The sequence below is a fragment of the Hemiscyllium ocellatum genome, chromosome 1, assembly GCF_020745735.1.
Source record: "Hemiscyllium ocellatum isolate sHemOce1 chromosome 1, sHemOce1.pat.X.cur, whole genome shotgun sequence".
Classification (NCBI taxonomy): Eukaryota; Metazoa; Chordata; class Chondrichthyes; order Orectolobiformes; family Hemiscylliidae; genus Hemiscyllium; species Hemiscyllium ocellatum.
Window position 1 is genome coordinate 133,308,885 of NC_083401.1, and position 24,489 is coordinate 133,333,373.

At 39.3% G+C, this 24,489-nt stretch overlaps 1 protein-coding gene across 3 annotated transcripts in view; it reads left to right on the forward strand.

The window, feature by feature from the left end:
• rasgef1ba (RasGEF domain family, member 1Ba) overlaps window positions 1-24,489 on the forward strand; it is a 53,723-nt gene that overhangs the window by 11,490 nt on the left and 17,744 nt on the right. For 2 of the 3 annotated variants that reach the window (XM_060832131.1, XM_060832140.1), the window contains 6 exons: window positions 1,274-1,486; window positions 7,674-7,748; window positions 13,791-13,886; window positions 14,043-14,145; window positions 16,243-16,322; window positions 21,519-21,614. In XM_060832131.1, the coding sequence (XP_060688114.1) occupies window positions 1,274-1,486; window positions 7,674-7,748; window positions 13,791-13,886; window positions 14,043-14,145; window positions 16,243-16,322; window positions 21,519-21,614 (663 nt within the window). The remainder of the gene's footprint in view (window positions 1-1,273; window positions 1,487-7,673; window positions 7,749-13,790; window positions 13,887-14,042; window positions 14,146-16,242; window positions 16,323-21,518; window positions 21,615-24,489) is intronic. The other variant, XM_060832123.1, reaches the window with a different exon arrangement.

The following is a 24,489-nucleotide window of genomic DNA, read 5'->3' on the forward strand; positions in this document are numbered from 1 at the left end:
ACCACTGGCTGTGATGAGCTTTAGTGGTTCTCAGTTGCCTCACTGGTGAGAGCAAACAGATGGCAGGACATTAGACAAAGTAATGATGGGAAAGGGAGAAGAAACATGTCAGAAAATAATGCTGTAATTTTTCTCCACAGAAAATTTAGTTATATTTTTGAAAATGTGATGCTGCTTCTTGATGGTGTTGGAGCTGAAAATTGATCAAGCACTAATTAGTCTTGTTACCATATTTACAGACATCAGAAATGTGTTTATGAAGACTCATTTTAGCTACTTCCAGAGAAAATATTCTCTTTTTGAATGTGTTTAAGTTTTACCAGGAGCACCAAACAGGAAAGAACCATCATTGCGTTTAAATTGTCACTGAAAGTAGCTACAGTGAAATTTTTACTCCAGATTCTTCTTGAAGAGATTTAAACTGTTTTTGTAAATATCCAATAACCTGTTTTATGTGTTAAAAATATAAAATATATTTCTAACTGGTTAACTTTACATGGATGGAAGATTTGATTAGGATACAGTGACATAAGCACACTTTAACTATGCTGCATTTTTAAGCTTGTCAAAAAACCTACAATTTGACATTTATTAAAAACATATTTATAGATAACTGTGGAGTTACCACCTGCTTTCAGGTGAGTCAGAGAACGATTGCAGCACAGAAGGAAGCCATTCATTGCAGTACACACTGCTTCTCCGTGTGATACTCTAAGAGAATCTGTATTTGAACTATTTCTTGAAAAGCTCTACAGAGAGTTGGTGTAACCACTTGCTTGTGATCTCAGTTGTTTTTTTCATTAAATTTAAAAATATTTTGACCAAATTTCTCTCCCTGAAACCCGTCATGTCTGACAGTGTTTCATACCAGGTCCAGGGAACTGAAATCTGAAAGCCCAGGAGGGCCTTGATGTTCTACTCCTACCTCCTTTGTCGAGGGCCCTGCCCCAAGCCATGGTTCATTTCAAGTTTCCACATGTCATTCCAGTATCAAGAAGCCACTCTTGTATTTCAGCAGATATAATAAACATTGACAGGCTATTCAAATATGGGCAGCGCAGTGGGGAGGAGGGAGCTTTTGAGCTCAAGCCTATTTTCTAAATAGCCTCTGGAGTTCTCTGCATTACTCAGAGGCCATCCTTCAGTCATAAGCGATCAAGGAAATCTTTTGCTTATCTGTCTTAATGAGATGCCCAGCAGCTGCAGTGTTTTCCTTTGTAGAATTATCTGTATACTGGCTTTACTTGTCTTTGTTCTTTTCTTTCTGTGGCAGTTACATCGGAACACCATGCAGCAGATTACTCAGAATCTGATCCAGAAGCTGGCTACCCTTAACCAGTATGAAGAAGTTCTGTCAAAATTAAATGCAACAGTCACAGACCGACTTACTGTGCTAAAGACCAAACCGCAGTCCATTCAGAGAGATATAGTGACCATCTGCAGTGACCCGTACACTTTAGCTCAGCAGCTAACACATATAGAACTGGTTAGTGCTTCATGCATTATCGTTACAACAATAATGCCATTGGATTATGTTTATAGTGCATCATTGCTTTTCTGATTTGTTTCTTTTCTAATTTGCATATGGTGTTTTGTCTCATTTTTTGGTACATTTCCCTCACTTTTGGAGGATTATGTTCAGTCAGTTTTTGTGGATCCACGAGAAAGGTCTGGAGGTTATTTAATAATCCTGTTACAGTGTGTAAGTGATGACTGTTACTATTGCCCACTATGTTAATGGTTCCCGAAATAGCAACTCAAATGCAGCCATTTGTAGCTCAATATCTTCCTGTTTATTTTGCAACATCAGATGGTCATGGCTGACTGGTTAATTCAGCAATGATTCTTAAACAAAGCAGTAATTTATCACAAGACATTAGTGGTACAAAGAAGGTGGATTAAGTAATTTTAGAAGGATGACATGAATACTCAAGAAGTTACTTCAATGGGCTTCCAAGGAAATGGAAAATTGATTGGGTAGCTTTTCTGCTTACTATCCGTCATCCACACTCTTCCACAACAAATCCAAACCAGCAGATTGCTACTCAGATAGTGGAGGCAAAATTCCATCTCCATCTGATGGAATTGGTTGAAACATAGAACTGTACAAGATTGGGTCAAGACTAGGCATTCTGTCTGATCATAGCTGATTCTGTTCCTCAAATCTATATTCATGTTCCCACCCAATAATACTTTAGTACCTAGAGTTCTTACCTTTGCTTTTCTTAAATATATTCAGTCATTTATCCAATGCCATGGCCTGTAAAAGCATTCTGTGGAGAGTGTTCCCCAGGTTTACTACCTTCTGAGTGAAGATAATTCTCCTTCTCTCAGTCCTAAATGATTGACCTTGTATCCTGAGACTGTGGCTCCTTGTTCTACACATCTTTACCACCACCGGGCCAGGGGAAACATCATCCTGCATCCAATCTCTCTAAACTTGTCAGAGTTTAAGTGTTTCAAAAATGTCCTGCCATCCCAGTAATCGGTCTGGTGACTCTTTGCTGCACTTCTTCAATGGTAAGTATATACTTTCTTGGGAAAGGAGATTAAAACTGTGTACAATACTCCAGACATGTTCTCACCAAGATCTGACCTGATCACCAGCAGTAAGACATACTTGCTTCTGTACTCAAATTCTCTTGTAATAAAAATCAGGATATCATTTGTCTGCCTACCTGCTTTTAATGTTTGGTGTTCAAGGAACTCCCAAGTCCCTTTATGCATCAACATTACCCAATCTACCACAATTTTAATAATATTGTCATTTGGTTTTGCCCACCAAAAGTGGATAGCGTCACGCTCGTCCATATTATACAGCACCTACTATGTATTTGACTGCTCACTCAACTTTTCCAAATTGTCCTGAAGCCTTTTTAAATTCTCCTTATCATAGACACTCTTATCCAGTTTTGTGTCATTAGCACACTACAGAATATTATACTTTATTCCTTCATCCAAATCATTTATATATACCAAATCATATATTTTGAATAGCTGGGATCCAAGCTTTGTAGTACTCCACTACTCATTGCCTTCCCTTACAAAAAATATCCATTTATTCCTGCTGACTAATCTCTATCTGCTAAACTAGTTCTTAATTGGGATTTTATCGAAAGCTTTCTCCAAATATTCCATTGATTCTTTCTAATCCCTTCTACCAGTTACATCCTCAAAATTTTAGTAGTTTTGTCAAACATGATTCCCTTTTTGTAAATTCTTGTTGATATTGTCTAATCTTTTCATTTTCTAAGTGCCCTATTATTACACCCTTTATAATTGACTTGATCACTCTTCCATACCGCTACAGTTAGAATCAAGGGTTTGTAATTGTCTGTTCTCTCCATCCCTCCTTTTTTTAAATTATGGGGTTACATTACCACCTGCCAATCTGCCAGGACTGTTTCAGAATCAAACAGACAATCAACGTATCCATTTTTTTTCATGATAACCGTCTTGTTAGTTTCATGATAACCTTCTTGTTAGTTTTAACCTTGGGATATAGATTATCCGGCCCTGGAGATTGATCAATTTTCAGTCTTGTTAGTTTTTCCATTTTGTTTAACTAACAGTTCGTTTTTCTCAATAGAACCTTGCTTCCCTGGCATTTCTGAAAGGTTATTTGAGTCATCTTCTATGAAAACAGAATTAAAATCATTGTTTAATTGTTTGCCATTTCCTTGCTTTCCATTATCAGTTCTCCCATTTCAGACTTTAAGGAATCTACACTTGTGTTCCCTAATCTTTTCCTTTTTGCATTTGTTTAGGTTTTACTGTCCACTTCTTTTTTTACTTCCAAATTCTATTCTCTTCCCTAATCAATCTCTTAGTTGGTCTTTGCAGAATTTTAAACTGCTTCCAGTGCTCAGGCTTGCTACATTTTCTAGCAAGTTCATATGTCTCCATTTGAATTTATTACTATTTTTAATTACTTTTGTTAGACATGATAGAAATAGTCTTCCTATTGTGTTCCAGAAAGGAATACATAACTGTTGGTATGTAGTCAGTCATGCTTTAAATGTTAGCTGTTGCGTATTCATCAGCATGCCATCTTCTAATGAAGTTACTTAATCTCTGGTAGCTAACCCATCATTCATGTATTCAGAGACTTATTTGTTTACTTTAAGGACTCTAGTCTTAGATTGGACTACTTCACTTTCCCAATGAACAATTTCATCATGTTATGGTCAATCTTCCCTAAAATTCCATAATGATTAATTAACCCGTTGTAATTACATAATCCAAATCCAGGATTACCTGTTCCTGAGCTAGCACCTCAATATATTGGAATGAAAAATAAATATTGTCTACACTCTACTATTCATCCACTTCACTACTATGAGTGGTTTGCCTAGCCTTTATTCATGTCTCCTCTAATTATCGTATGACGCTTGTGTCATTATTCTCCAATTTCCTATGTAATGCCATCTCCCACTACTGTTTGGAGACCTATAGACATCTTCCACTAACATTTTCAGCCCTTGTTGCTTCTTAGCTCTGCCCAGACTGATTCCACATCTCAAATTTCTGAGCTAATATCCATTGTCACTAAAATAAGCACAAAGAACTCAAAAGCAGAATACTGGAGAAATGCATTGGATCAGGCAGCAGCTATTGAGTTAACATTTCGCTTCTGATGTCCTTTTGTCAGAACTGTTCTGCAAGTATCCTGCATGCTTTCTTAATGACCCTATTAACCTGCCTTGCCACCTCCAAGGATCTGTGGACAAACACCCTCGGATCCCTCTGTTTCTCTGAGCTTCCTAGGTCCTGATATTCATTGAATTCTCCTCTGTCTTGTTATTTCTTCCAAAGTGCATGTTTACACATCATTTTTATACTATGGACCTGTTTTCTGTTAGTTTCTATTTTCTGTGCCTTCCACTTTTGCTTTTGATTTTTCAATCTTTCATTTCTGTCTCCGCTTCACTCTACTGTGTATCCCTGCTCAGGTTCCCATCCAAAGAGTGAAGAATAAATGTTGTCAAGAGATTAGGAGAATTTCCCTGCTTGCTTTTGGATTGACTCTCGGATTGATGTCGTGTCTGAAAGATAGCAGCTCTAACCATGATGCACTCTGTCAACACAGTATTGAAATGCTTGTTTAACTTATAGACTAAAGTCTAAATGCAAATTCTTGTAAATGAGAAAAGAATTTCGCTAAACCGTGCTACTGCATGTGTGAAGTTCTGTAAGGTTATCTAAATTGATGATTTAAACTTCTTAATAAATGTAAGTGAGCTTGAGTCCAATCAATTGTTGTGCTACTTACCATTAATCAGGGATATCTATAGGGTAGAGTCATGCATTTATCAACTGGACGAACATTGTGGAGTGCATTGTTCACTCAGATATATCTTAAGTTGTGCAGAACATTAAGTTTAAGTTTGTAAAATTGGCAGGAATGGAATATGCCTGTATTCACACAGCACTGCTTCTACATTGATTTTCCAAAGACCCACAGTGCTGTGTGTTGCTATCTGCACAGCATTCTTCAGTGATTCAATGAAGAGAGTCATGCAAGTAGCAGCTGGAGAATTGATATAATTCTGTATGCACAAACAACTATCTCCGCTGTGTACTTCCTCACAAAAGATGATATTTTTCTTGAGCAGAACTGAAAAATTATGCAGAGACCTCCGATAGTAAATTGGCCAACACTACATTTTTACTTCAGGCAAAATTGCTATCAGCTGCTCCTTTGTGCTGAAGGTGCAGTCGAGTTCAATACTAACAGTGTTTGCCCCCCAAATGAACTTTGAACTTATTCACTAAAGCTTCTCCTGGATATTGTTGAGTTGAACTGTTCTATTTATTTGTGTTCATGTATACTTTGACACTCTGGAGTACTCTTTGGATTGGGTGAGATGGCACTCATTGGGCTGACAACTTTCACAGTGTTTATCTTTGAGCATCTAGTGGTTAGGAACTGACATTGGAAATAACATATAAGGTGGGGGCTGGATTCTCTCCAAATCCTGCCCTTCATCTAGCGCGGGAGCCATTGCTGGGAATGAATTAAAAATTAATAATTAATTTCAAAATTTAATAGGCAGCTACTGTATGTGATTATTAATGAAGGGAAGGTTATTGTTCATATTCTGCTGTACATGGTTAGGCATACCAAGCTGTTGAGAGAGTCTAGCCAATATAGCTCATTTTATATGAAAGCCTGAATAAATCCATTTAAATCTCATTTGGATGTCCTACGTGGAGCAAAGATAAAGCAAGATTATTATAAAGCAAGATTTTATAAAGCATGGGATTCGGGAAGAGCTTGCAATTGGATACAAAATTGGCTTGATGGTAGGAGACAGAGGATGGTAGTGGAGGGTTGTTTCTCAGACTGGAGGCCTGTGACCAGCGGTGTTCCACAGGGATCAGTACTGGGTCAACTTTTGTGTGTCATTTATGTAAACAATTTGGATGAGAATTCAGGAGGCATTGTTAGTACATATGCAGATGATGCCAAAATTGGTGGTAGACTGAACAGTGAGAAAGGTTATCTAAGATTACAAAGAGATCTTGACAAATTGGGCCACTAGGCAGAGGAGAGGTAGTTGAAGTTTAATTTGGATAAATGTGAGGTGTTGCATTTTGGAAAAACAAACAAGGTCAGGACTTATGCAGTTAATGTTAGGGCCCTGGATAGTGTTTTTGAATGGAGAGACCTAGGAGTTCAGGTACATAATTCTTTTGAAGTTGTGCTGCAGGTAGACAGGGTGGTTAAGAAAGCATTTAGCACACTGGCCTGAGCAATGAAGGTAACTGAGTATAGGAGTTGGGATGTCGTGCTGAGTTTGTACAGCTACTTTGGGAGTACTGTATACCGTTCTGGGGAGGGTTCAGATAAGATTTACTAGGATGTTGCCAGGAATGGAAGGTTTGAGTTATAGGATAAGCCAGGATTTTTTGTTTTACAGCAGTGTAGGCGATTAAGGGGTGACCATGTGGAGACTTTATAAAATCTTGAGGATATAGATAAGGTGAATAGCAGATGTCTTTTCCCTTGGGCGGGTGTGGTTCAAATCTAGAGTGTTTCATTGGTGAAATGAACTGCCAGAGGAAGTGATAGATGCAGATACAGCGACAACATTTGAAAGACATGATTAAGAAAGGTTTAAAGGGATATGGACCAAACACTGGCAAAGGGTATTGGTTTAGTTTGAGAAACTTGGCTGGCATGGATTAGTTGGACCGAAGGGTCTGTTTCCATGGTGTATGACTCTATGACGCTATTAGATAGGAATAGGCTGCACATAACCTCTGACAGATCTGAGCAGAAGCTTGTTGTATAGCCTATAGTGTTACAAGATCATAATCAGGTTTTTCTTAGATGGCAAGGTGTTGAAAATATAACAACAATTGAATTCTCAGGATTTTTTGATCTTGTAATGCAGTGATAGTGTCCCTGCCTCTGGGCTAGGAGATTGATTAATGTCCAGGAGATTTCAAATCATGACCCATCTGCTCCAACTATATGTCAAAACATGTCTGAACAGGTTAATTAAAAATATCTGTAGTGACTTGGAGGTAATTTCACACGCAACATCTTGACCAAAATTCTAGAAAAAAATTAAAAATGAGTAAGCTTTTCTATGGATGGTCCATAAACAATGAACATGTCAATAAATTAAGTTTGGCTTTCGATTGACTTTAGTTTATTTCTGTAGGAACGACTCAGTCATATTGGACCTGAGGAATTTGTTCAAGCCTTTGCACACAAAGACACTTTAGACAACAACAAGGTACAGTTCTCTCCACTGTTACAAATTAATACTGTCTTCAATGTTCTTTAGCTCAAGTGCTTGCTTGGCAGTTGTACAGTGTGTTTTTAATGTTCTTTCTCATCTCAACGTTTCTGCAACTTCTGATCTCTCTTGCATTAACATTTAAAACAATCAGGTCTAGTCAAACAATTTTTGATCTCTGTTAACATCTGAATGGAGGTATTGACTGAAGAAAGTTCTCCTGGATAGAGTACAGAGCTTCCTTATTTTGTCACGATGTCATAAGAAAGAAACTTCTGACACATCCTAAGGTTTTTTTTTCTTCTTACCTTAAATAAGAAAAGATAACAAAGAGAAAATAAGTATTTGATGTTATTTCTGTATAATTAGAGGCGGAGAGATTATAACCACACTTAAAAGGAAGTTGAATAAATATTTGAGAAAAAAATGGAAAAAGGATTAAGGATAGAGCAGAGAAATAAGAACAGGTATTATAGTTCCTGACACTGACACAGGAACTATGTGCCAGTGGGATGAATGGTGTTCTTTGTTCAATTTTCTATGTTGTCTGTTAAGGATCTAATACTTAAGACAAGATCCAGCATGTCAAATGATTTTTAAAAAAATATATATTAATCATTCTAATAGCACATAACTTCATGCATAAAAGGGACTCCCACAAGAACTTTGGTAAATGCGAAGCTAAATGTGACATTCAGCCAAAGACATCCAAAAAGGCTCAGTCGCTGTTGTTTCTTATTCTCACTGAGGCTAGCATTTAATAAGGTTTACCTCTCTCAGCACCTCAATTTATTCACAGGATGAGAGAAGCTTTGAGATGTGACAACAAATAAATGTAAATTGTAATTAAGGAAACAGTTCAGTATTAAATTATCCAAATGACAGGGTTCATTATGTTAGTATTCACTATATTTTTCCCTCTATAATAACCCCTGAACTTTTGCAACCTAAGAGAATGGAGGTGATGTTGAACTTGTATAAGACATTTGTTAGACCTCACCTGGAGTATTGTGTACAGTTGAGAGCACCACATTACATGTAGAGTGTGAAGGCAGTGGAGAGGGTTCAGAAGCGTTTTACTAGTACAGTTTTAGAGATGAGAAACATTAGCTATAAGGATAGATTGAAGAATTAGGACTTCAAGTTGGAATGAAGAAGGCTGAGAGGACCTCTGATATAGGTTTTTGAAATCTTCTGTAGAAGACCATTCTAAAGAATAGTCACTGGACCCAAAACATTAACTCAGATTTATCTCCACAGATGCTGCCGGACTTACTGAGCTTTTCCAGCATTTTCTGTTTTTGTTTGTGGGTAGAGGGAAACTGTTTCTGTTTGTGGAACGAACAAGCACAGGATGCGCAGATTTAGATTCATCTGCACAAAGAGCTAGGGTAACATGATAAAAAATATTTTCTCTCTGCAAGTACTTAGGATGTGAAATTCACTACCTGGAGGTGTGGTGGAGGCAGTTTCAATTGAGGCTTTCTAGAGGGCATTGCACATGATGCCATGAGACTTGAGGACTCCCAGATTAACTCCCTTATAACTGTATACTGCATTGCTACCATCTTCTCCAATGGCATAGCATTTAACCTGGTAAAAGAGTCATCTTGGACAAGTCAACAGCTGGCAAGAGGATAGTGATGATCAGGTCTTTGGGCAGCAGTACTGCAAGATATTAGAATGTGTGAGGGAGAGTGCTGGAGAATGTATCAGGTTTGGACTTGTTGTGTGCAATCAGTCATTGCAATAGTCTTGTCCTATATGTGTGAGAGAGGCATCAAGGTAATAGAACAGAATGCAGAATATAGGGTTACAGCGACAGAGAAGATGAGTGAAAGATCAACTCCGATATATGACCGGTCCATTCATTAGCCTGATAACAGCTTTGGTGTTATTCTGATATCAACAGACAAGTAGCCAGCATGTTGAGGGCAATGACCTCTGGTGGTGTAAAGACTTCATTTATCTTTGTCTTGCTGGAATCTCCTGCACAGGGCATTTTCCTCAGCTCTGCCTGCTGGAGACTCACTATCAGAGGGGAAAAGGAGTGCACAATCACTCTGGGAGGTCCATGAAAGGTTGGCCCAAGGGCAGGTAGGTCTGGCATTCCTTCTCTGTCTCAATGTGCAATAGCACCTCCCTGTATCCCTGGGACCAAGGGGCACCTGGAGGGAGCTAGAAGTGCTGGTTTTCCTCTCTAGTCACTGTTGAACGGAGCCAGAGAGAGGGAATGCAAGTCCTCGTGTGCAAGGGATGTGCCGTGGACTTGGTTCTCCATGAGAATCGTTCAGTTTGTTCATGTAGGTAGTCTTCTGATTGTATGGCAGCACCATGGCAGAACTCAAGTCTTGGAGGGGCATGTTCCATGCATAATCCTTGGCACTTCTACCAGGTTTTCCCCTGCCTCTAGTTGGTATCATGCTGTTGTGCATGCCACAGCTTCTGTCATGTGAATTAAGTGCCCACTTTGACCCGTCATTGGGAAATGTACTTTTCAGATTAACCTTCCACTATTATGTATTACGGCAAAGCCAGGCTGTTCACTGTGCTGTTGTGTTTGGTTATGACTCTCAGAATGAGAATGAATTGATTATAATAATAATACTAAAAGCATTCGTATAAAGGAAAATGTTAAACTGAGTAACCATAAGATGTGCAATTATACAGTGTTAAACACAAGAAAATGTATGACTGTGGTGTAATAACAGCTTTTTCTGACTGTATCCAACAAAATGAAAACACTGAAGTTCTTAAACACTTGTACTGAGAGAATGTGACAGCTCATGAATTTCAGTGTTAAATTGCATAGCAAATCACATTGTTGCCTTTTACTGAGCCCAAAGCTAAACAAAGTGGATAATGGCTTCAGTTGATGAGATTTGCAGTGCATAATTTTGATTCATTTTACATGATGTTTAGAGATACCAATCAACATCCAAATACAGGTGATTGCATTGGCTTTCCAGGAGTTTTGGAAACAAATCTTCTAATTGCACAAACTGTACTTGATGGCAGTAAGATGTGAAACAGCAGGTGGTTCAATTTCTGCTTAGAAAATGCAGTGCAGATATCAAGATCTATTGAATGGTGTACTGATCAAACATATTGCCTTCCAGGACTTTAGAAATACGTGAACTCCTTACCTGCCTCATGCTTCTATTCATTCTGTAGTCTGCAGACTTCTAATACCCAGCTCAACATTTATTTTTGACTTATTTAATTTTCTGTCCTACTAAATTTTAGCATAGTGATTTACTGCATGTTTTATTCCTTAGCCAGTACTCCTACTAAATATAATAAAAGAGCCATGGCTTTCAAACTGATGTAAATAAATATTATAGAGCAAGTAGAGTTGGAAGAAACAAAAATAGTCTTTGCTGGAGAAGCTTAGTAGGTCTGGCAGTATCTGTGAGAAGAAAACTGTGTTAACATTTCGAGTTCAGTGACTCTTCATCAGAAGAACTTTATTGTCCATTTCAATTAAGGTTCTGAACCCATGCCTGATAACATTTTTAAAGATCTCTTTAATTATTCTTGTGTTTAAGGTTATAAAGTTGTGTTTTTGTTTGTGTTAAAACATCTCAATATCTTCTAGGAAATGCTTCATTTAGCAACCACAATTGTTACTTTGATGAAGGCATTGCTGGGTTTTAACTTCATGTATTCTGGTGAGACTCCCCTGCCTGAGCTGTATAATTGTGTTATCCCATTGTCAGGACATTTAACAGCAGAAATCATTGTTGCCACTGTGTTTGATGTACTTACCTGTCGCTAGCAGGTGCATTTTAACATGTATTGCTGCATAATGCTGAAGCAAATGACCTCTGGTCACACGGTTTATACCCATTTACCCACAGGATTAATGTCAATTATTATACTACCACAGCTGCCAGTCTAATACCTAGTAACCATTCATAGGGTTGAACACGACATTGGCATGTGTCCGTTGGAACCATTAATTGGCTTGAGGCAAGGACTGCGTAGACAGGGCTGTTATGGACAGGAAATGTGTTATGAAGGGTTGCCCTTGGAGATGCAGTACACTTAGCACAGGGATGCCAACAAGGATACAAGGCCCAGCTAACAGGTTTTAATGGATAGGCTGTACTGTTGCATTAACCACCCCTGTGAGAGTAAAATCACAACAACAAAGGGAGGAAATGCTTAAGTGACCATTAGTTGGCCCCCTAAAGGCCTCAATCAGTTCACAGATGGCCAGGTCTCCTGATCTACCTGTGCTCTCACCCCCACCCCCAGCCCGCTCCTGCTTGTAGAATTAAAGCAGAGGTTGGGGCAAGATGGTTGGCACTGAGAATGACATCACTGGCATGATGCCCAGTTTGGAAATCTGGGAAACCAGATGTCTGGCCATCTGCTTAGCCAGCATCTGTTGATTCAGTTGCCAGATTGCCTCATTATGAAGGCTTTAATGCGTTCCAAGATGTATTCATTCATTCAACCCTGTCGGCTGCAAGTGGGAGTACTAGCATTGTTTTACCAGCACCTTTATTAGCATTCAATAAGTTTTTTTTTTCTTTCTTAAAGTGGATTTTCATTTCCAGTATGTTCATTTGAAAAGGATGAGGAGATGTCAAGAGGACTAAAGCTTTGTCAATCGATACTACTTAACATTTCTGTATGGTTGTAAGAGAAACATTTTGTTTTCCTGGAGGAGGTTTCCAAAGCTTGTTGTCTTAGTTGATCAGTTTCAGAAACAATTCGAAGAATTGTCAGTGGTATTATATGACTTATTGGTTCTATGCACACTGGATACTGGAGGAGAGGGTGTAGATGGTGTAAGAGGGCATGAGGAAATGGAAGGGGCATTGGGGCCAGAGGTCCGTTTAGTATTGAGCAAATCTGATGGGGGTGTGAAGGGGTCATGGGCGATATGAGGGGGCATGGTGTGTGTTTTGGGAATGTGAGAGAGCTTTGGCAAAACTTTTTCAAATTAACTGTCAAAAGGTTCTTGACACCACAGCTTCCCCCAAAGTTCACAACTTGATTTAACCAGCAGGGCCCCTACAGCCATTGAGAACCCACCTGTCTCAGGGAAAATACTGACAGTAGGGAAGTTGGAAATTGCAGCAGAGAGTTAGATTGTGAACCCAAAAGCATTTTAAGTGCTCGGCAGGTTGCAATTGCCACATTTTCCGACCCAACAAAAATGGTGGGAGATGTAAGTGAGCTGGCAACTTTCAAATAGTGGCTAAGTGGTTAGCACTGCAACCTCAGTGCCAGGAATCCAAGTTCAATTCTGACCTTTGACAACTGGCTGTGTGGAGTTTGCATGTTCTCCCCATGTCTGCATGGATTTCCTCCAGTTGCTCTGGTTTCATTGCACAGTCTAAAGATGTGCAGTTTAGGTGGATTGGCCATGCTAAATTTCTCATAGTATCCAGCGATGTGTAGGTTAGGTAGGAAATGCAGGGTTACAGGGATTAGAGTAGGGGGTCGGTCTGGGTGAGATGCTCTTTCGAGAGTCAGTGTGAACTTGATGGGCCGCATGGCCTGATTTCATACTGTAGGAATTCTATGATTGTACATTGTGGACCTGCACGTCCTATGTCTTTTCCTTCTGAACTGGATGTGGTCTGTGTCAGAAGGGCAAAAGCAGACTCAGGGAGCCAGGATGAAAATTGTGTGAATTTGTACATCCACAGCAAATTTCTGTGTTTTTGAAAATGATTCTTTATAACAGTCTTGTCAAGAAATGTCAGAACAAATACCATACTTCCCACAGGCACAATGTTACAATGAAAAATCAATATCCAAAAATGCCACCAACTGCGTTTTTGGTGCTTCGGGAATGAATGTTATATGTTTTATACACATTTGATTGTTTCCAGCTGAAAATCAGTGACAAAGTTTAGAATGAAATAATGCAAGACAAATTATGCAATGTCAGCATTGCCTGATATTAACAAAATGCCATTATACTTACTGTTTATTTCCGTATGCTTTGATATGTGGAATTCAGTAGGACATTCTGCACTGTCTGTGAAAATAAAACTTGTTGGTTTTCTTTTATTTCAGAACTGTTTTAATCATCTGAAAAAAGCAAGCAATCTGGAAGCATATGTGGAGTGGTTCAACAGACTGAGCTATCTCGTCGCGACAGAGATTTGCATGGTGAGGCAGCCCTTTCCATGTTCTAATATTGGAGTTATTGCTTTGTGCCTGTCACAATAATTGTCTCATTATTATGCATTTCAACTGTCAGTTTTCTTTAGTGAAAAGTATTGTCTCATCCACAGTCCAATTTTTTCACCTGTCATTCACACACAGCCAGTGAAGAAGAAGCACAGGGCACGAGTAATAGAATACTTCATCGATGTAGCTCGGGAATGCTTCAACATCGGCAACTTCAATTCCTTGATGGCAATTATTTGTAAGTATTGCTCATAAACCGAGATTTAACTTACACAGGACAGACTAATCACTTGGTAAATTCTCATTCAATTCCCACGGTATTATTCATGTTAGTGATATGCTTTCTAAATTATAATTAGTCAGCAGCAATGGTATCCAGGCAAGGTGTTATACTATTAGACCAGGAGAGAGTGAGGTCTGCAAATGCAGGAGATCAGAATTGAGAGTCTGTCGCTGGAAAAACACAGCAGGTCAGGCAGCATCCGAGGATCAGATAATCGACGTTTTGAGCTGGAGTCCTTCGTCAGGAATGAGCCCCCATTCCTGATGAAGGGTTCTGGCCCGAAATGTCAATTTTCTCCTCAGATGCTGTCTGACCTGCCGTGCCTTTCCAGCGATATTCTCTCATACTATTAGACCACTCAGCTATGTATATGCTCTTGGTTATGAGTTTAATGTTCAGAAAACAAAAACAACCTAGTGAATCTAGAAGAATGTATCATGCAAGCACAGTAGATTTAAATTGTTAGTACATCATTGACTTTAGGGACTTTTAACAAAACGCTGCTCTATAATTTATGTCTTTCGAGCTAAGTTAATACAATGTTATCAACAAATATAATCATGTTCTGGATTGTATCTCAAGCGCATTCAAGTATCAGTCAAAACAATTATACTAACATTTTATAGATCATTGACTGGTCCCCATATGAAACAGCATTTGGAAATTGTGAGCACCATACCTTCAAGGTGACATTGCAGCATTGGAAATGATCCAAAAAATGATTGACAGGGATAATTTGTGGCTTGAGAGCTCTCTGTTATGAAGGCAGACTCAGTGAACTGATTATTTTCATTCAATAATAATTGAGTGTGGATGAAATCCAAGTTTTAAAATACTGACAATAAAAGGTTATGTGGATTTTGGTGAGTTACATTGTTTGGACATAAATTTGCAGAATATAAAAATTAATCAGTAAGCTTCAAGCAACATTTTAAATGAGAAGAAATTACTTTCCTCAATAGAATAAAATATGGTGGACTAAATCACCAACTGAAACTGATAACTATTTCTGATCATTTTTAAAAAGCTGAGTAAAGAATTTTTAGAAGTATTATTGATGGTTCTAAGTACAACAGTATGATAAAGGATATAATAGTTGATAATAATTGAACCTTTGGGATTGCTGCACTTAATATCGCAAGGTGGGTCAGGGATAAATGTGTGTTTTGTATATTTTGTCTGTGTGTAACAGGGGGAAATATTATAAAATATGTCTTCAGGTAAATAAATGGATTGGATTGAAATGCAGAGTATGTAAAAGCTAGGGAGCAAAATACTTCACTGATGACATGGTCCTTTTCATGATATTTAAAGTGTTTCTGAATCCCCACCAAATATTAAGGTAGAATTTGTATGATGCAGGCTCTTGATACTACTAATTTGATGCTATGCCAATTATGATGAAAAAAAGCACATTCCATAATGTGTTGTCCAACCTGAAACCAAGACATTCCCATGCAATTGCTTTCATGTTGACCTTGGGTTTGTTTATTTCATTTCCTGACTGGGACTACTGAACCAGTGGCCCGAGAGGGGCAATCAAGGTTACTCACCAGAATTCACAAGCCCTAAGTTTCTTTATTGTAACAACATGGAGGAACATTAGATTCTACTTGTGCTAGTGGACCATCCATTTCATGGTGCTGGCATGGCGTCTTCTGTTGCAGGTTCACCATCTGGTTCAACATTTGAATAGGATGACTAAAATGCACAATTTCTGGGCTGTGATTTATGACTGTGATGAAATATATGAATGTCTGGTTGAAGTTCTGATAGAGAAAGAGGTTAATTTTGGACCACAAACCCCATTTATGTTTTCAGGAACTTTCAAATTTAGCCCTAACATAGAGAAATGTGCCTTATCATCGTTTTGACAAAGTTCACACCACTGAACTAGATATTACCAGCAAAATAGATCCTAATTATTTCTAAAATTCTTGCTAATCACCCTTTGTCTCCTCAAGAATGTTGAATATGTATTGTTCACTGAAGAAACTTCTTCTTTTTCAGTATATTAACTAAGCATGGGAATTTTAATTTACTTCTTTACAGCTGGTATGAACATGAGCCCTGTTTCTAGACTAAAGAAAACCTGGGCAAAAATCAAAACAGCTAAGTTTGATATCCTTGAGGTAAGTACCACTAACACAATATTTAGCCTGAGGGTACTTTAGCTACATGCATTTATCACTTGAATAATATATATTCTATGTTATGAGAGTCTAATTTTAATTCAGGTATTAGGCATTATTCAATGAATTACAATTTTGGTTCATGATCTAATATTGCAAATTTACTGAGATGCAATATTTGTGACCTATCCTTGCTGGTTTGTTTTATTGCTTTCAGAGTACATATGTTTTCAATGGCTGTTATATCCCTCTTTTAAGTCAGTTTAGGAATTGAATTCTCACTGGCTTGCAATCTCTTTTCCAGCATTATTTTCCTGAAATTGCAAAGCTTTCAGGAAATCACTGCAAAAGATCAAGAAATTTAGCTCAAGTTAGGTTCACTGCAGTCTGGGTTTTCACAGGACTTTGCAGAGAATGTGGAGATCATCCTTTTAAGCATCTGCACTGGTTTTTAAAAACATCAAATGGGAACCTACTTCCATCCACAAAACTGACCACACCCTAGATTAGCTAATCACATGATGGGTTTCCAAAAATTACATTACTTTGAAGCCCTTGATATTAAACAGTTTTTAGTCACAAAAGTACTAATTTTACAGTTTATAGAAGTTATTAAATATTTAACTTACTAAGAAACTGACCAAAGTTCTTTATTTAACCCAACAAATGATTATGTATAGTCTGAAATAATCTAAGGCCAACTTAGTGGTAGTGAGCTAAGTTAAAGTTATCATAGACTTGTTGAAACACAGGGCTGTACTCTCATTAGAGAGGGATGACTGATGATAGTTTAGTTTGAAGGTCATTACTCTTCAGGCAATGGGAGAAGTTGAGAAGGAGAATCCTTAATGAAAACCTCAGTCAGTGCGGCGAACCCACAATGTTCGTGTTAGTCTCTGTGTCAAATGAGCTAACCTGTCCCCACAAGCAAACTGGTATTATTATCATACTTTTCTTTGTGACCAACCTATTTTCAGAAGTATGCATAAAATTGAACCACCTTATTATTAAACTTATCAAGAAATGTCTTAATTCGAGTAAATCAGATCAAAATTTATACACTTAATTGTAAGGTCCTGGGGAGTGTTGCTGAACAAAGAGACCTTGGAGTGTCAGTTCATTGTTCCTTGAAAGTGGAGTCGCTGGTCGATAGGATAGTGAAGAAGGTGTTTGATATGCTTGCCTGTATTGGTCAGCGCATTGATTATAGGAGTTAGGGTGTCATATTGCGGCTACATAGGATATTGGTTCGGCCACTTTTGGAGTATTTCATGCAATTCTAGTCTCCTTCCTGTTGGAAGGATGTTCTGAAACTTGAAAGGGTTCAGAAAAGATTTACAAGGATGTTGCCAGGATTGGAGGGTTTGAACTAGAGGGAGAGGCTGAATAGGCTGGGGCTGTTTTCCCTGGAACATTGGAGGCTGAGGGGTGACCATCTAGAGGTTTATAAAATCTTAAGTAGCATGGATACAATAAATAGACAAGGTCTTCTCCTTGGAGTGGGGGAGTTCAAAAATGGAGGGCGTACGTTTAAGGTGTGAGGAGAAAGATTTAAAAGGGACCTAGGGGCAATCTTTCATGCAGAGAGTGAAGCGTGTATGGAATGACCTTCCAGAGGAAGTGGTGGAGGCTGCAATTAGAACATTTAAAAGGCATCTGGGTGGATATTTGACTAGAAAGGATTTAGAGAGACATCGTCCAAATACTGGCAAATGGGACTAGATTAGGTTAGGATATCTGGTCACATGGTCAAGTTGGACCGAATGGTCTGTTTCCATGCTGTATATCTCTTTGGCTACGACCCTATAAAGGAAAATGAAATGTTTTGTTCTAAAGAGAAGCTGAATTGCAAGGTTTACTGGAAGATATTGTCTTTGTGATTATGCAAGTGAATTTGAATGGACTTGCACCATAGCTTCACTTTGGAAAACTAGATGCGATATGCACACATGTTGATGATTCTGCCTAAAGGATTGATTTTATCCTCAAAATGTTATTTAATGCAGCTAATTTCTTTCATGTTGTGGTTTTTAATTTCCCTTTTTAAGTAGTAGCGCAAGAAAATCAGTTATGTAGTGTAGCATTATGAAGGATGTGCAGTATTACGTGGTGAATAATTAATCACAATTAAAACACATCTATGTGGGTACAGTTGCATATCCAGAGGGATTCAGAGGCAAAATCAAAGCATCCTGATTAGCACAAAGTTCGGAATGCCATCCTGGTTGAGTCCAATGTAAATGTTAACAACCTTAAAGCAACTTAACACTATTCCATACACATCCACCCCATCCCAAGTCTTCATGAACCTTTAATGGTTTTGGTTATAAAGAAGGAACCATATGTCAGGTATAGACGGGAGAGATCGAATGAATCCTTAGAGCATAAAGGCAGTAGGATTATACTTACGAGGGAAATCAGGAGGGCAAGAAGGGAACATGAGATAGCTTTGGCAAATAGGGTTAAGGAGAATCCAAAGAGATTTTACAAATACGTTAGGGTCAAAAGGAGAGAATGTGGCTCCTCAAAGATCAGCAAGGCAGCCTGTGTGTGGAGCCGCAGGAGATGGGGGAGATACTAAATGAGTATTTTGCATCAGTGTTTACTGTGGAGAAGAACGTGGGAGATATAGAATGTGGAGAAATAGATGGTGACACCTTGAAAAATGTCCGTACTGCAGAGGAAGAGGAGGTGCTGGATGTCTTAAAATGCATAAATGTGGATAAATCCCCAGGACCTGATCAGGTGTACCCTAGAACTCTGTGGGAAGCTAGGGAAGTGATTGCTGGGCGACTTACTGAGATATTTATGTCATCAATAGTCACAGGTGAGGTGCCGGAAGACTGGAGGTTAGCAAACATGGTGCCACTGTTTAAGAAGGGCGGTAAAGACAAGCCAGGGAACGATAGACTAGTGAGCCTGACCTCGGTGATGGGCAAGTTGTTGGAGGGAATCCCGATGGACTGGATGTACATGTATTTGGAAAGGCAAGGACTGATTAGGGATAGTCAGCATGGCTTTGTGCATGGGAAATCATGTCTCACAAAACGATTGTGTTTTTTGAAGAAGTAACAAGGAGGATTGATGAGGGCAGAGCAGTAGATGTGATCCATGTGGACTTCAGTAAGGCTTCGACAAGGTTCCTCATGGTAGACTGGCTAGCAAGGTTAAATCTCATGGAATACAGGGAGAACTGGTGGGCGGCACGGTGGCACAGTGGTTAGCACTGCTGCCTCACAGCGCCTGTAGACCCGGGTTCAATTCCCGACTCAGGCGACTGACTGTGTGGAGTTTGCACGTTCTCCCCGTGTCTGCGTGGGTTTCCTCCGGGTGCTCCGGTTTCCTCCCACAGTCCAAAGATGTGCGGGTCAGGTGAATTGGCCAAGCTAAATTGCCGGTAGTGTTAGGTAAGGGGTAAATGTAGGGGTATGGGTGGGTTGCGCTTCGGCGGGTCGGTGTGGACTTGTTGGGCCGAAGGGCCTGTTTCCACACTGTAAGTCTAATCTAATCTAAAAAAAAAACTAGCCATTTGGATACAGAACTGGCTCGAAGGTAGAAGACAGAGGATGGTGATGGAGGGTTGCTTTTCAGACTGGAGGCCTGTGACCAGTGGTGTGTCACAAGGGTCAGTGCTGGGTCCGCTACTTTTAATCATTTATATAAATAATTTGAATGTGAACATAGGAGACACAGTTATTAGCAGATGACACCAAAATTAGATGTTTAGTGGACAGCGAAGAAGGTTACCTCAGATTACAATTGACAGATGGGCCAATGCACTGAGGAGTAGCAGGTGGAGTTTAATTTAGATAACTGTGAGGTGCTGCAATTTGGAAAAGCAAATTAGAGCAGGACTTATACACTTAATGGTAAGGTCCTGGGGAGTTTTGCTGAACAAAGAGAATTCAGAGTGCAGGTTCATAGTTCCTTGAAAGTGGAGTCACAAGTAGATATGATAGTGAAGAAGGCATTTGGTATGCTTTCCTTTATTGGTCAGAGTACTGAGTACAGGAGTTGGGAGGTCATGTTGCGGCTATACAGGACATTGGTTAGGCCATTTTAGAATATTGCTTGTAATTCTGGTCTCCTTCCTATTGGTAGGATGTTGTGAAACTTGAAAGGGTTCAGAAAAGATTGACAAGGATATTGCCAGGGTTGGAGGATTTGAGCTATAGGGAGAGGTTGAATAGGCTGGAGCTGTTTTCCTGCAGCGTCAGAGGCTAAGGGTTGACCTTATAGAGATTCATAAAATCATGAGGGGCATGGATAGGATAAATAGGCAAAGTCTTTTCCCTGGGATGGGGTAGTCCAGAACTGGAGGGCATTGGTTTAGGGTGAGAGGGGAAAGATATAAAAGGGACCTAAGGGGTATACAGGGGGTGGTGCGGGTATGGAGTGAGCTGCCAGAGGAAGTGGTAGAGGCTGGTAAAATTACAGCATTTAAAAGGCATCTGGATGGATATATGAATAGGAGCGTTTGGAAGGATATGGGCCAGGTGCTGGCAAATGGGACAAGATTAGGTTAGGATATCTGGTCTGCGTGGATGAGTTGGACCGAAGGGACTATTTCCGTGCTGTATATCTCTATTACTCTGACTCGAATACTGTTGTTCAAAATAGAAATAATATGCAAGCAATACATTCATATTTATAAATGTCAGCAGTCGAATAAATCTCTGCAACCACTGTTTTACAATTCCTTGAAACGAATGCAATATTCAAATACTTACATACATGCTCTCTTTAGCCATTGAACAAACCATTATATTGGATATTTAATGCAATTATTAGGTTCACTCCTATTAGATTTCATACACTATCTCTATTTAAGATCAAGACATCCTTTGCCATACTGCTGTTAAAGTTGGCTGCCAGGTGGTACTCTTCCATTTGCCAATCTTCATCTCCTCTTCTATTGAATGCAGCTTAAAAGCCCAATTAAAAGTAGAAAATCATGATCAGAAAATTGGAAAGCAATTTCCTATGTTTATACAATAAGCATTGACCCAACACAAATAAATGTTCTTCCTTTGCTTGTAGGATCCTTATAAGTTTAGCATTAAAAACAATTATCATTTTATTTTCAGATTGATTAATTATAATGCAATTTGTAAATGTTATTTCAATTTTAATTAAATTAATGCAACCTTTTCCTGCTTTAAAATGATTACTAAGTGAACTTTTGTTTCATCCCAGCATCAAATGGATCCTTCCAGTAATTTCTACAACTATAGAACAGCTTTGCGAGGAGCAGCTCAAAGATCAATGACAGCCCATAGCACCAGGGAAAAGGTAAGAAACTGAAAGTTTTGGTTATAATATAAACTCGTAAAGTTGTATCTTGAGATTTCTGATGTGAATTAGAATTGAAATGTTAAATGGAGGATTCTTGAATTTATTGAGCTGGATTTTGTTCTTCTTAGTGACAACAGAATTGTCATTCACCTTCTGTTAGCTGCACACAGACCTGTTACAGGCTTGTCAATGAAGACTTGCCTAATGGGCAGCATGGTGATTAAGTCGTTAGCACTGCTGCCTCGTAATTCCAGAGACCTGGGCTTGATTCCATCCTTGGGCAACTGACTGTGTGAAGTTTGCACATTCTCCCTGTGTCTGAGTGGGTTTCCTCTGGGTGCTCTGGTTTTCTTCCACTGTCCAAAGATGTGTAGATTAGGTGGAATCGGCCATGGGAAATGCAGGGTTGCAGGATGGGATGTGTCCGGGTAGGATGCTGTTCAGAGGGTCGGTGTAGACTTGATGGGCTGAATGGCCTTCTTCCACACTGTAGAGATTCTATGATTCGAACTCAGGTACAGTGCCTTCTGTAGGAGTTCTGCTTTGCCTGCAGACAAGGCAAGCAACAATAAAGTTCTTCAACTAATAAGATTTAATCATTGTTATTGAGATGAGCAGATAAGGAAGTCAAGAGCAGAAAATAAAAGTTAGATTTAAATGATGTATAGAAAGCCAAATGAAATGAAGGGAAAGAGATCAAAGGGAGAGACAGGTAAATGAAGAAGAATTCTGTTGTTTATTTAGAAGATATTTCCAATTTTAATTATCATTATTAGGTTGTTATAAATTTCATTTAGCTCTGAATGCCCTAACTCTATTTTTTCAGCTGTTTTTAATTTGAAAGTAGTGGGCATGTACAGCAGTTTGATGCTTTTGCAGTTGTTTTAGTACCAAAGCCATTGGGGAGGTGTGGATTTTCACTGTGGAGACAGAAAAGAGAATATGGATTTATTTTTGGAAACCACTCTTTGGTGAGAAACTAATTAAAATTAAGATTTTCCCAGGGGGTGACTTCTTAATTGGCATGGAAATGAACTTGCCTCACTCAGAGGCAGTGAGGTGTGAACAGAAGCAGTTCAGATGAAGTTTAGGGTTAATTCATATATCTCTTGGCAGCCATCACTTATTGTCTTGAGGGTGAGATCAGATTGTGATATAACACTGTAGCAGAGGGAAGTGATCTGTCACAGGAGAGCTAGAATGTCCCTTGTTCTCTCCCTAGCATCCATTTAAACACCTTGAGGGTTGGCGTGAAGATCTAAGAGAGTGTGGTTTGGTGGAGGATGAAGGGGTCATTGCAGCTGCCAGGAAAGCGAGCATATGCAGGTCGCTATTGGTGTGGATGCAGGTCAGTTAGAAATTGAGGGAGTGATGGCCTTGATAGCCACAAGAGTGTATTTGATGAGTCCCCACATCTAAATAAATCTAGAAATGGAGAGGAACTCAATGCCCTGTGTTGTGTTCCTCCAAGGTGGTGGCAGTACTTAAATGATCAGTAATAACGCAGTGTTCGTGGCCTCTTTGATATACCACCGAGGCCTGTAGCCGATACTTGGAATGATGCAGAACGAAGAAGGCCACAGTGACTTTGACCATTACTGGCAGAGTATGGATGGCAGTGCTGTGAGTCGTGAGAGCTTTAGAGATGAATATACTGTTGTCTGAGACTCTTTGCTGGGTGTGCCAATGTTTCCTGAGGCACTGGATCTCCATCATTTCCAACTCTCTTGGGTGCAGATCCTGTGTTGAAGATTCGGCCCTTGTTATCTCCTAGCCTTCCTTTCTTCTCATGTGGCCTTCGGATACATGAGGCTCTTCACTCTCTGTGGATGGTGTTGCTCCTCATCACTACAGAACCGAATGTCAGTACGGTCTTTCCCATTCTTCAGTACAGCCTTTCTTCAGCGCTATCCATTTGTCCTGGAAACCATGCTGCATGGTCTCCTGTTCCCATGCTGCAGAAGAATCTGAATCTTTTTCACAGCCTGAGCAGTGAATGCCTACTCTTCCTTCTAATTGCAAAGCACCAAGAAGACCTCCTTGGCACCGCCCAGTCCCCTTTGCTCCATTGACTGGCTTATGAGGCTGGGTTGCTGCTCTGCTGCAGCCATCATTGATCAACCCCCAGCAGCCGTCACATCCCGGCGCGCGTAAGCACGCACACACACCACCACCACTCCATCATGAGAATGTTACCCGTAAACCTTGACCATTATTGTCATTGTTGGGCACACACCTTGACATTGTGATGCCACTTCACACTGTTATTTTCAGGACCTCTGTCCACTTGCCTGCCTAATAGAAATGTCCCAAATACCTCCTAAAGCAACCTCTGGATTTCCACATTTTGTTGTGCATATGCATACTCCAAATAAAGGTGTCAGGTTTCCTCAATTGTACAAAAAATGCTGATAATTCTGCACCATTATATGTCAGCTAACCCTAAAATGGGATGTTCATACTGGGTGAATCCAAATACCATTCAGTGTATTTATTCTGTTGACAGTATAAAGCAGCAAATATCAGCTGTCTGTTTATTCCCTCTGACCTGTTCTATTGCTTTATCTAAATGTCTGGTTGTATATTCTCTCCTCTTTTATCTCAGGATAATTGTAATTGTTTGTTTAAATGGTTTTATTATTAACCATACAAAAAACATTTTTTTTTGCTCTGTCTTTTAAGTGTGTCTGTGTAAATCAAATCATTAGTCAATTAATATTGGAGAATTAGTGTAACATTTTTTTTCCGAAGTCTCAAACATATTGTAGTCAAAACTCAGAAATTCCTTGGGGGCATTTCATAGTCCACCACCAGAAACTTGACCAGAAATGTGACAGGAACCACATGTTAGGCCATTGAAACAATGCAATAA